General features: G+C 42.5%; 1 protein-coding gene across 1 annotated transcript; it reads right to left on the bottom strand.

Moving 5' to 3' along the window:
* Positions 1-3667: 3667 nt before the first annotated feature.
* On the bottom strand, positions 3668-10954 carry LOC137345892 (probable G-protein coupled receptor 139). Its single transcript, XM_068009137.1, has 2 exons — positions 10885-10954; positions 3668-4563 (listed from the first exon to the last, which is right to left on the bottom strand). Exons 1-2 carry the CDS (start codon positions 10952-10954, stop codon positions 3668-3670), a joined length of 966 nt encoding a protein of 321 aa, XP_067865238.1.
* Between the last annotated feature and the right edge of the window lie 2060 nt (positions 10955-13014).

The raw sequence follows: 13014 nt of genomic DNA, 5'->3' as shown, positions 1-13014 counted from the left end.
TCTTGGAGAGTGCGGGCACAGACACAATGGGCCAAATGGCCTCCTCTGTGCAATAACCAGTCGATGATAATATTGAGTTTAACGGAGTGTTTGAAATGGAGAATCGCAAAACAGTTACTAAGATTCTAGATTTAAGTAAGGCTGACTCAATGGGATGAAACAGACAGTGTCCACTGTAAACTGGACAAGTCTGTTCATGGGTAAAATGACATAAGAACAGTGGAAGATGATCAAAAAGTATTTAACATGATACAGAACCAGTTTATACCCCTCAGGGGCAAAAGACAAACTTGCCAATTAACAGCCATGAGCAACTAAAGATTTAAGAGGAAAAATAAAACTGAAAGAGAAAGCAGACAAAAATGTAAAAAAAAACACATTTCCTGGCCATTGGGAAAGATAGAATAACAGCAAACAATGTAAAACAGATAGTAAAGACTGCTAAAATTGTGTATGAAAAGACCAATGCAAGAGATATCTACACCAACACAAAAAACTTTCAGTTACATTGGGGAAAAGAGGATCAACGTGGGTCCCTTGAAAACATTTAGTGGTGATATTGTCATTGAAAATAAGGAAAGGGCCGACAAGCTGAATAATTATTTTGCGTCAGTATTTACATCAGAGGAAGGGGTCAGCATGACAGACATTCCTCATAAATTAATATGGAATCAGGGGCAGGCATGCGTCAAAATTAACACACAAAATAACAGAAATGAAGAAAATAATCGTGTTTAAGAGTGAGAAATCCCTCGGACCAGATGGTTTGCATGCTAGAACTTTCATAGGAATTAAGTGATAAGATTGCAGATGTCTAACTATAATCTTCCAAAGTTTTCTCAATTTGGGAACTGTTCCTTTAGATTAGAAAACTATGTGTGGCAATCCACTATTTAAGAAAGTAGAGAGCAGAAACACAGAGAATTAAAGAGCAGTCAGGAAATGTTAGAGTACATTACCCTTATCATTCAGGATAGTGTGACTGAACACAGGGCAGCACAGTGGTGCAGTGGTACGCACAGCAGCTTCACAGCTCCAGTGACCTGGGTTTGATTCTGGGTACTGCCTGTGTGGAGTTTGCAAGTTCTCCTTGTGACCGTGTGGGTTTTCGCCGGGTGCTCTGGTTTCCTCCCACAGCCAAAGACTTGCAGGTTGATAGGTAAATTGGCCATTATAAATTGCCCCTCGTGTAGGTAGGTGGTAAGGGAATTGAGGGAAGGTGGGGATGTGAGAGGGTAATGGGATTAATGTCGGATTAGTATAAATGGGTTGTTGATGGTCGGCACAGACTTGGTGAGCCAAAGGGCCTGTTTCAGTGCTGTATCTCTAAATAAATAAATAAACAACTTGAAAATTTTCAGCTGATCAGAGGGAGTCAGTGTGACTTTGTCAAGGTTAGGTCATGCCTGACAAATCAAGAGGTGACTAAAGTAGTGGGCAGGGGAATGTCTATAAATTGTACCTATATAGATTTTCAGAAGAAATTTGATAAATGCAACAGCTAGCTAAATTTGAAGCTTATGAAATTGAAGGTAAATTACTGAGCTGCTTCGGAAATTGGGAAAGTGACAGGACACAGAGAGTAGGGACATTGGGCTGGTACTCTAATTGTCAGGATGTGACTAGTGGTGCCTCACAGGGACCTCAACTATTTACTGTGTTTATCACAATCTTAGATGACGGAATAGAAAGGCACATTACGTTGATGACATAAAAATTGGCAGCATTGTAAGTAGTGCAGATGGAAGGATAAAAATATAAAGACATATTGATAGATTAAGTGAATAGACAAAACTGTGGTAAATGGTTTTCAATGTGGGAAAATGTGAGGTCATCAACATTAGACATTAAAAGGATAGAACAGGTTAGTTCCTAAATGGTGAAAAGCTGGAAACAAAGAGACATGTGCAGACATTGATCATTAAAATGACATGAACAGGTACAAATCACAATCAAAACGTCTAATGGAATGCTGGCTCTTATATCTGGAGGAGTAGAGTATAAGAGAGTAGACGTCATGCTTCAGGTATACAAAGCCCTGGTTAAACCACGCCTGGAGTACAGTGAGCAGTTCGGGGCACCACAACTTACAAAGGATATATTAGCCTTGTAGGGAGTGTTGTGTCGATGATTTACCAAGAAGGTACCTGGACTACAATGGTTAATTTACAACTGGATATTACACAAACTACGTTTGCATTTACTGCAATTTAGAAGTTTAAGAGTTGATTTGATCGATATTTTCAATATATTAAGAGGAAAAGGTGGGGTAGATAGAGATTAACTACTTCTGCTGGTTGGCAAGTTTAAGGCTAGAGGGGCATAGTCTAAAACAAAACCCAGGCCTTTGAAGTGAGAAATCAGGAAACACGTCTTCATGAAGTGGATCAGAGACATTACAGGAGATGGTGTAGTCAACCGCATCATAGGTTGCAGAGAGATTGAGGAGGTCCTGGAGAGGGATTGTACATCACCCACAGAGAGTGTGATTGAAGAGAATCAAGTGTGGAATTTTCAGAAATATGAGCTTGGATATGGAAGGAAGTAACATGTTGAAGGAATTTGAAGAGGAAATGGAGGTTCGCCATGGGGTTACAGTTTGGAAGAACAGAGGAGTTGAGGATTGACATTTGAGGAAAGGCTTTCAATATTGGTTTTGAAAGGGGGAGTGCAGAAGCTGAGAAGAGGGTCAGGTGTTAAATATCAACTAATATTGGAGCAAATTGAGTTGTTATTAAAGTGGAACTAGCTCAAGACAGCAGGCGGTGGGTTTTGTGGACACGACAAGTTTGAATAGAGACAGGGAAAACCAGCAAAAGCAATTGATTCAGTGCCAGCACATGGGGAGCCTTGGATAGGTTTGGTTTGATGGGATGCAAACATGAACTTCAACAGAAGCAGGTGAATGGATGTTCTTAACTAAGTGGTAAAGACATTCATGCGCCTGTCATTGGAGGTGAGACAGGAGGAGGCAGGGGATCAGGCTATAAAAAGGCTAATGGCAATGAAAAAGACACAGGGGTTATCTTTGCATTTCAGGGTGACCCTGGAGAATTAGGTGCTTAGAGAAAGTGAGGCCTGCTTCATGTGCTCCAGCAAGACCCAGTTGTGTAGCAATAATGCTCAAGTATCTGTCCCTTGGAGTTAGCTAACAAATATGGGGCAATACCATGAAATTCTGTTAGGGAAAGAGAGAGAGTCAAGGTACTGTCAATGAACAGATGTTTTCCTAACATTTGATAACCTTTAGGCATCTTTTTTGAGGCATCTTTTTTCCTGCAATTTTCCCTTTTATAAACTATGTGAGTTTGTTCTGGAAACAAAATGTTTACATGTGTTCATTCAACAGTGCATTATAGTGCATGTCAGAACATTTTTATTTAGCAATATCTCTCCTTTATGTGGAATAAATTAGATGGTGTATTGTTGCTCTAAAACCACAAACTTAGTGGCCAAATTAATGATGGAATATTTCATGAAAAACCACGTTATCCATTTTTACATTCTTTACCTTTCATTTGCCCACCTTAGAATCCATTTTTAATATTCTATGATACTTATATAAAATCTCATTGAAGATAACCAATCTTCTATTTGCTCTTCACCTGCCCACAGATGGCCGAAAAAGTTATTTGCCCGGTTCCAGGTCAATGCTAGTTATTTGTTTTTAACATAATTTCCTGTTCAGTGTAAAAACAAAAATCACCCCATTCTTCAGCTCCTCTCTGAATTTCCTCTGTGTCAGTCCATAGATACAAGTGTTTGTGCAGGAACTGAGAAGCTGCAGCATAAACCCAACTTGTTGGGCAATATATATTGGGTTACTGTAATATTTGTCTGTGTAAAAGAAATTTGCCACTGGCCAGATTAATGAATGCACAACATACAACATCCACAAAAGGATGAAATTGGAAGAAATAGCAAAAAGTAAAATCATGGATTTCCTCCGATTCATCACCTCTGGATCATTCTGATTCTCACTGTTGTTCCGGAGTTCTCTGCGCACTCTATTTGCCAGTATAATGTTTCTGACAGTTAGTGCATTGAACAACAGAATTAGAAGGATTGGTAATAGAGGGGTTATGATGCTGTCGATCCACTCATATGCCTTCCACAAGGGGGAAGTGAAATAATCAGCTGTGGCAGCACAGAACCATGGCACGTCATCAATTATAAAGGCAGCTTCATTCATGTAGTAAAAGGGGATGGTCCTCAGACAGCTCACCACAAAAACAGTAGTGATAACCACTCTTGCTGTTTTCCTGGTGCAATATTTTGACTGGAGCTTCTGACAGCAAATAGCTACGAAGCGATCAAAAGTAAAGGTGACAGTAAACCAGACAGAACAGTCTACAGCTACAATGTATGCAACCAGGTTTACCTTGCACACAGGAGTCAGAGATAGGAAATTAATTGGCAAGTACATGATGTTAATCCGTTGTAATATCACATGGACGATAACCACTGTCAGATCGGCCGCTGCCATGGCCACCAGGTAGTGAGTGATGCATTTGGAGAGACCGCACTTCCCTCGGGACAGGATCACAATTGCCACCAAGTTCACTGTAAGAAACAGGAAACATAAAAATTACCTCAAAACTTTCCCAAAACCTTGTATTCGAAGAATTATCTAAAGTTGATTAAGAAAGTATTGACATATCAGTTTTCTAGTTCTGAACAAAATAGAAATTTTAATACAAAGCTGAACTGTTCACCGGTGGGCAGGGAAATCTATTTTTTGATCAGCGGTAGCGGTGATAGTGCGAGCCAAGGGGCAGCCGGGAAGGTAAGTTTCACTATAAAGTACTTACCTCGTGATTCGGCAACTTCCTTTTGATCAGCGGTAGCGGTGATAGTGCGAGCCAGGGGGCAGCCGGGAAGGTAAGTTTCACTATAAAGTACTTACCTCGTGATTCGGCGGACGTGGACACAAGGACTGCTGGGTAAGTGAACTTATATATTCGGGCAGTGGCTAAACCCGAAACACTACACGTGTAGTATCTCCCACCCATCCTCCTCCTCTAACCAAAAAAAAAGGACTCTTGTGTGGAGGGTTTGGTAAGGTAAGGTTTTCCTTTATTTGTTTTTATTCTCTGTTGTCAATTTAGAGCAGAGGGGATGGAAGCTGGGGCAGTTGCATGCTCCTCTTGCAGGATGTGGGAGGTAAGGGTCACCACTTGTGTCCCTGCTGACTTCACCAGTGAGAAGTGCACCCAACTCCAGCTCCTCACAGACTGCGTTAGGGAACTGGAGCTGGAGCTGGATGAACTTCGGATCATGCGGGAGGCTGAGGGGGTGATAGAGAGCAGTTATAGGGAAGTACTGACACCTAATTCACAGGATAAAGGTAGCTGGGTGACCGTCAGGGGAGGGAAAGGGAATAGACGCGCAGTGCAGGGAACCCCTGTGGCCCTTCCCCTCAATAATAAGTATACCGTTTTGGATACGGTTGGGGGGGACGACCTACCAGGGGAAAGCCACAGTGGCCAGGTCTCTGGCACTAAGCCTGGCTCTGCGGCTCAGAAGGGAAGGGGGGAGAATAGGAGAGCGATAGTGATAGGAGATTCAATGGTTAGAGGAACAGACAGGGGATTCTGTGGTCGCGAACGAGACTCCCGGATGGTATGTTGCCTCCCGGGTGCCAGGGTCAGGGATGTCTCGGATCGAGTCTACCGGATTCTTAAGGGGGAGGGGGAGCAGCCAGAAGTTGTGGTACATATCGGTACCAATGACATAGCGAGGAAAAGGGATGAGGACCTGAAGAGCGAATATAGGGAGTTAGGTTGGAAGCCAAAAGGCAGGACGAGCAGATTATTAATCTCAGGATTGATACCAGTGCCACGTGCTAGTGAGGCGAGAAACAGAGAGCGAGTGCAGCTGAACACGTGGCTACAGAGCTGGTGTAGGAGGGAGGGCTTCAGTTATGTGGATCATTGGGATACCTTCTGGGGAAGGTGGGACCTGTACAAGAAGGACGGGTTGCATCTGAACTGGAGGGGCACCAATATCCTGGGCGGGAGGTTTGCTAGAGCTCTTTGGGAGGGTTTAAACTAGTTTGGCAGGGGGATGGGAACTGGAGCTACAGAACAGTGGATGGGGTAGCTGTTGAACAGGCAGATACAGAGTGCAGAGAGTCTGTGAGGAAGGTTAGACAGTTGACAGGGCAAAGTTGCAGCCAGTATGATGGGTTGAAGTGTCTCTATTTTAACGCAAGAAGTGTCAGGAATAAGGGTGATGAACTTAGAGCATGGATCTGTACTTGGAGCTACGATTTTTTTTAGAATTAGAATATTACAGCGCAGTACAGGCCCTTCGGCCCTCGATGTTGCGCCGATCATCTGACCTACACTATTCCATTTACATCCATATGTCTATCCAATGACCACTTAAATGCCCTTAAAGTTGGTGAGTCTACTACTGTTACAGGCAGGGCGTTCCACGCCCCTACTTCTCTCTGCGTAAAGAAACTACCTCTGACATCTGTCCTATATCTTTCACCCCTCAACTTAAAGCTATGTCCCCTCGTGTTTGCCATCCTCATCCGAGGAAAAAGACTTTCACTATCCACCCTATCTAACCCTCTGATTATCTTGTATGTCTCTATTAAGTCACCTCTCCTCCTCCTTCTCTCTAACGAAAACAACCCCAAGTCCCTCAGCCTTTCCTCGTAAGACCTTCCTTCCATACCAGGCAACATCCTAGTAAATCTCCTCTGCACCCTTTCCAAAGCTTCCACATCCTTCCTATAATGCGGTGACCAGAACTGCACGCAATACTCAAGGTGCGGCCTCACCAGAGTTTTGTACAGCTGCATCATGACCTCGTGGCTCCGAAACTCGATCCCCCTACTAATAAAGGCTAACACACCATATGCCTTCTTAACAGCCCTATTAACCTGGGTAGCAACTTTCAGGGATTTATGTACCTGGATACCAAGATCTCTCTGCTCATCTACACAACCAAGAATCTTCCCATTAGCCCAGTACTCTGCATTGCTGTTACTCCTTCCAAAGTGAATCACCTCACACTTCTCCGCATGAAACTCCATTTGCCATCTCTCAGCCCAGCTCTGCAGCCTATCTATGTCCCTCTGTACCCTACAACACCCTTCGACACTATCCACAACTCCACCGACCTTCGTGTCATCCGCAAATTTACTAACCCACCCTTCTACACCCTCATCCAGGTCGTTTATAAAAATGACAAACAGCAGTGGCCCCGATGTTGTGGCCATTACGGAGACTTGGATATCACAGGGGCAGGAATGGATGTTGGATGTTCCGGGGTTTAGATGTTTCAAAAGGAATAGGGAGGGAGGTAAAAGAGGTGGGGGAGTGGCATTGCTAATCAGGGATAGTATCACAGCTGCAGAAAGGGAGGTCGTCGAGGAGGGTTTGTCTACTGAGTCATAATGGGTGGAAGTCAGAAACAGGAAAGGAGCAGTCACTTTATTGGGAGTTTTCTATAGACCCCCCAATAGCACAGAGACACGGAGGAACAGATTGGGAGGCAGATTTTGGAAAGGTGCAGAAGTAACAGGGTTGTTGTCATGGGTGACTTCAACTTCCCAAATATTGATTGGAACTTCCTTAGTGCAAATAGTTTGGTTGGAGCAGTTTTTGTCAGGTGTGTCCAGGAAGGTTTCCTGACTCAATATGTGGATAGGCCGACGAGAGGGGAGACTATGTTGGATTTGGTGCTTGGCAACGAACCAGGCCAGGTGGCAGATCTCTCGGTGGGAGAGCATTTCGGTGATAGTGATCACAACTCCCTGACCTTTACTATAGTCATGGAGAGGGACAGGAGCAGACGGGATGGGAAAATATTTAATTGGCGGAAGAGAAATTACAATGCTATTACGCAGGAACTGGGGAGCATAAATTGGGAACAGATGTTCTCAGGGAAATGCACGACAGAAATGTGGAGGTTGTTTAGGGAGCACTTGCTGCGACTGCTGGATAGGTTTGTCCCGATGAGGCAAGGAAGGGATGGTAGGGTGAAGGAACCTTGGATGACAAGAGATGTGGAACAGCTACTCAAGAGGAAGAAGGAAGCTTACTTAAGGTTGAGGAAGCAAGGATCAGACAGGGCTCTAGAGGGTTACAAGGTAGCCAGGAAGGAACTGAAGAATGGACTTAGGAGAGCTAGAAGGGGACATGAAAAAGTCTTGGTGGGTAGGATTAAGGAAAATCCCAAGGCGTTCTACACTTATGTGAGGAACAAGTGGATGGCCAGAGTGAGGGTAGGGCCTATCAGGGATAGTGGAGGGAACTTGTGCCTGGAGTCGGAGGAGGTAGGGGAGGTCCTAAATGAATACTTTGCTTCAGTATTCACTAGTGAGAGGGACCTGGTCATTTGTGAGGACAGCGTGAAACAGGCTGATATGCTCGAACAGGTTGATGTTAAGAGGGAGGATGTGCTGGAAATTTTGAAAGACATGGGGACAGATAAGTCCCCGGGGCCAGACGGGATATACCCAAGGATATTAAGGGAAGCGAGGGAAGAGATTGCTGCGCCTTTGGCGATGATCTTTGCGTCTTCACTGTCCACTGGAGTAGTACCAGATGATTGGAGGGTGGCAAATGTTATTCCCTTGTTCAAGAAAGGGAATAGGGATAACCCTGGGAATTATAGACCAGTCAGTCTTACGTCGGTAGTGGGCAAATTATTGGAGAGGATTCTGAGAGACAGGATTTATGATTATTTGGAAAAGCATAGTTTGATTAGAGATAGTCAGCATGGCTTTGTGAGGGGCAGGTCATGCCTCACAAGCCTTATTGAATTCTTTGAAGATGTGACAAAACACATTGATGAAGGAAGAGCAGTGGATGTGGTGTATATGGATTTTAGCAAGGCGCTTTATAAGGTTCCCCATGGTAGGCTCATTCTGAAAGTAAGGAGGCATGGGATGCAGGGAAAGTTGGCTGTCTGGATACAGAATTGGCTGGCCCATAGAAGACAGAGGGTGGTAGTAGATGGAAAGTATTCAGCCTGGAGCTCGGTGACCAGTGGTGTTCCGCAGGGATCTGTTCTGGGACCTCTGCTCTTTGTGATTTTTATAAATGACTTGGATGAGGAAGTGGAAGGCTGGGTTAGCAAGTTTGCCGATGACACGAAGGTTGCTGGAGTTGTGGATAGTGTGGAAGGCTGTTGTAGGTTGCAACGGGACATTGACAGGCTGCAGAGCTGGGCTGAGAAGTGGCAGATGGAGTTCAACCTGGAAAAGTGTGAAGTAATTCATTTTGGAAGGTCGGATTTGAATGCAGAATACAGGCTTAAAGACAGGATTCTTGGTAGTGTGGAGGAACAGAGAGATCTTGGGGTCCAAGTCCATAGATTGCTCAAAGTTGCCACCCAAGTTGATAGGGTTGTTAAGAAGGCGTATGGTGTGTTGGCTTTCATTAACAGGGGGGTTGAGTTTAAGACCTGCGAGGTTATGCTGCAGCTCTATAAGGCCCTGGTTCGACCAGACTTGGAATATTGTGTTCAGTTCCGGTCGCCTCATTATAGGAAGGATGTGGAAGCTTTAGAGAGGGTGCAGAGGAGATTTACCAGGATGCTGCCTGGGCTGGAGGGCATGTCTTACGAAGAAAGGTTGAGGGTGCTAAGGCTTTTCTCATTGGAACGAAGAAGGATGAGAGGTGACTTGATAGAGGGGTACAGGATGATGAGACGCATAGATAGAATGGATAGCCAGAGACTTTTTCCCAGGGCGGAAAGGGCTATCACCAGGGGGCATAATTTTAAGGTGATTGGAGGAAGGTTTCGGGGAGATGTCAGAGGTAGGTTCTTTACACAGAGAGTGATGGGTGCGTGGAATGCACTGCCAGCGGTCGTAGTAGAAGCAGATACATTAGGGACATTTAAGTGACTCTTGGATAGGTACATGGATGATAGTAGAATGAAGGGTATGTCGGTTGTTTGATCTTAGAGTAGGTTAAAGGTTCGGCACAACATCGTGGGCCGAAGGGCCTGTACTGTGCTGTACTGTTCTATGTTCCATGTTCTATGTTCAAATGTAAAAAATGAAACGACAGGATGAGTGAAAATGTGAATAAAGATGCTGATGTCAAATGGGAGGTAAAGGTGCTGAGGTAAAAAATATATATACTGCAGTATTTCTGGAGAATTCATGTGTGTGAAACACACAGTTACTCTTTTATAAGGAACAAGTTTCTCCAAAATGCAAAAAAAATCTGCTCTGCCCCGTTGCGCTATGGTCTGTACAACTTGCAGAGGGCTCTCTTGTCCTGTTGGGCTATGGTCTGTTCAACCTGTACATTGCTCTCTTGTCCTGTTGGGCTACGGTCTGTACAACTTGTAGAGGGCTGTCTTGTCCTGCTGGGCTATGATCTTTACAACTTGGAGTGCGAATTCTCACATCCTGCTACAACAGTGAGATTTTGATTTTCTGCAATATTGTGAGTCAGGAGAAATGGATAGCTAGATACGGATTCAATGTGTCCTGTTTAACACTATCACATGATGTCAAAATCTAAGCAACAAGTGAGACTTCCACAGTAAAAAAAGAACATATTTATGCATAAAACAATGTTAAAAATTGATCATTATTCAAATAACCACGTTACACGTGTAACCCACTTAACAAATTTGGGACATTAAACTACTAACTTATTTCTGATCTGATACCAGTGCAACCTTTTTGGAGGATTTTGTACTACAAACAATAAATGGGATTGTTGTTTCAATGTTGTGGTGAAAATTGAAGAATTGTTATTTTTACAATTAAAAACCACATTAAGAAAAGAAGAGAATTACTGCACACTTAGCTTATATGACAGAACAGGGTGAGCTGGATGAACGCATAACATTGACAGGTACAAATTGATATTTAACTTTTACTGTCTCATTTCACTGTCTTACCTGGAATACCGACAGCTGCAAGAAGAGGATAGTAAATGAGGTCCAACTGGTAAATTACAGGGTATCCCATTTCTTGTGTGAAACACCAAAGTCTGTTCTGCCAGGTATGGGACCCTGACCGTGTAATGTCGAGATACATTCAGAGGAACCCTTATTAATACTACAGAGGACTCTCCATGGAGACAGTCATCTAGGGAATGTGACAAAGGACATTAATTACATTCCACTGAACAAACTGAATTAATGAACCATATTTACTCCAAGGATTTGTGTGCAATATAATGTATTCATGAAAGGGTATGCAAAACAAAATAATTTTATATTTTCTTGAAATTTCTTCAAAAAATTGCAAATTCTTTTGCGATGATCCCTGGTGCGAAACTGGATGAACAGCCTAAATTACAGTAAACCTGGTGTTGAGATGTATGAACAGTGTCATTTACTGTATCACTGGTATTCAGCTGGAAAACAAAAAGTCTAACTTATAATCACCTTGTGTTGAGTTGGATGACGACATCATTTATAATAATCTTGGTGAAAAATTAGATGAACATTTGGATTTACAATAACCCCAGGGTTGAACTGGATGAAAAGTCTCACTTACAATAGCTCTCATGTTGAACTGGATGAACAGTCTCATTTACAATAACTCTAGTGTTGAACTGGATGAACAGTCTCATTTACAATAACTCCAGTGTTGAACTGGATGAACAGTCTCATTTACAAAAACTCCAATGTTGAACTGGATGAACAGTTTCATTTATAATAGCTCTAGTGTTGAACTGGATGAACAGTTTCATTTACAATAACTCCAGTGTTGAACTGGATGAACAGTCTCATTTACAATAACTCCAGTGTTGAGCTGGATGAACAGTCTCATTTACAATAACTCCAGTGTTCAACTGGATGAACAGTCTCATTTACAATAACTCCAGTGCTGAACTGGATGAACAGTCTCATTTACAATAACTCTTGTGCTGAACAGGATGAACAGTCTCATTTACAATAACTCTAGTGTTGAGATGGATGAACAGTCTCATTCACAATAGCTCTAGTGTTGAACTGGATGAACAGTCTCATTTACAATAACTCTAGTGTTGAACTGGATGAACAGTCTCATTCACAATAACTCTGGTGTTAAACTGGATGAACAGTCTCTATTACAATAACTCTAGTGTTGAGCTGGATGAACAGTCTCATTTACAATAACTCTAGTGTTGAACTGGATGAACAGTCTTATTCACAATAACTCTGGTGTTAAACTGGATGAATAGTCTCATTTACAATAGCTCTAGTGTTGAACTGGATTAACAGTCTCATTTACAATAACTCTAGTGTTGAACTGGATGAACAGTCTCATTTACAATGACTCTAGTGTTAAACTGGATGAACAGTCTCTTTTACAATAACTCTAGTGTTAAGCTGGATGAACAGTCTCATTTACAATAACTCTAGTGTTGAACTGGATGAACAGTCTCATTTACAATAACTCTAGTGTTTAACTGCATGAACAGTCTTATTCACAATAACTCTGGTGTTAAACTGGATGAATAGTCTCATTTACAATAGCTCTAGTGTTGAACTGGATGAACAGTCTCATTTACAATAACTCTAGTGTTGAACTGGATGAACAGTCTCATTTACAATAACTCTAGTGTTGAACTGCATGAACAGTCTTATTCACAATAACTCTGGTGTTAAACTGGATGAATAGTCTCATTTACAATAGCTCTAGTGTTGAACTGGATGAACAGTCTCATTTACAATAGCTCTAGTGTTGAACTGGATGAGCAGTCTCATTTACAATAACTCTAGTGTTGAACTGGATGAACAGTCACATTTACAATAACTCTAGTGTTGAACTGGATGAACAGTCTCATTTACAATAACTCTAGTGTTGAAGTGGATGAACAGTCTCATTCACAATAACTCTGGTGTTAAACTGGATGAATAGACTCATTTACAATAGCTCTAGTGTTGAACTGGATGAACAGTCTCATTTACAATAACTCTAGTGCTGAGCTGGATGAACAATCTCATTTCCAATAACTCTCGTGTTGAGCTGGATGAACAGTCTCATTTACAATAACTCTCGTGTTGAGATGGATGAACAATCTCATTTACAATAAC

This window comes from Heterodontus francisci, chromosome 29 (assembly GCF_036365525.1).
Source record: "Heterodontus francisci isolate sHetFra1 chromosome 29, sHetFra1.hap1, whole genome shotgun sequence".
Taxonomy (NCBI): domain Eukaryota; kingdom Metazoa; phylum Chordata; class Chondrichthyes; order Heterodontiformes; family Heterodontidae; genus Heterodontus; species Heterodontus francisci.
The sequence above is the reverse complement of the archived record's forward strand: the minus strand, read 5'-3'. Positions and strand labels throughout refer to the sequence as shown.

What these genes read in the sequence shown, in the direction of transcription:
- LOC137345892 (XM_068009137.1), bottom strand. Translation starts at nt 10,954, where the DNA reads ATGGGATACCCTGTAATTTACCAGTTGGACCTCATTTACTATCCTCTT. An exon ending in TGCAGCTGTCGGTATTCCAG is followed by an intron (nt 4,564 to 10,884) that starts GTAAGACAGTGA and finishes TGTTTCTTACAG; the next exon opens with TGAACTTGGTGGCAATTGTG.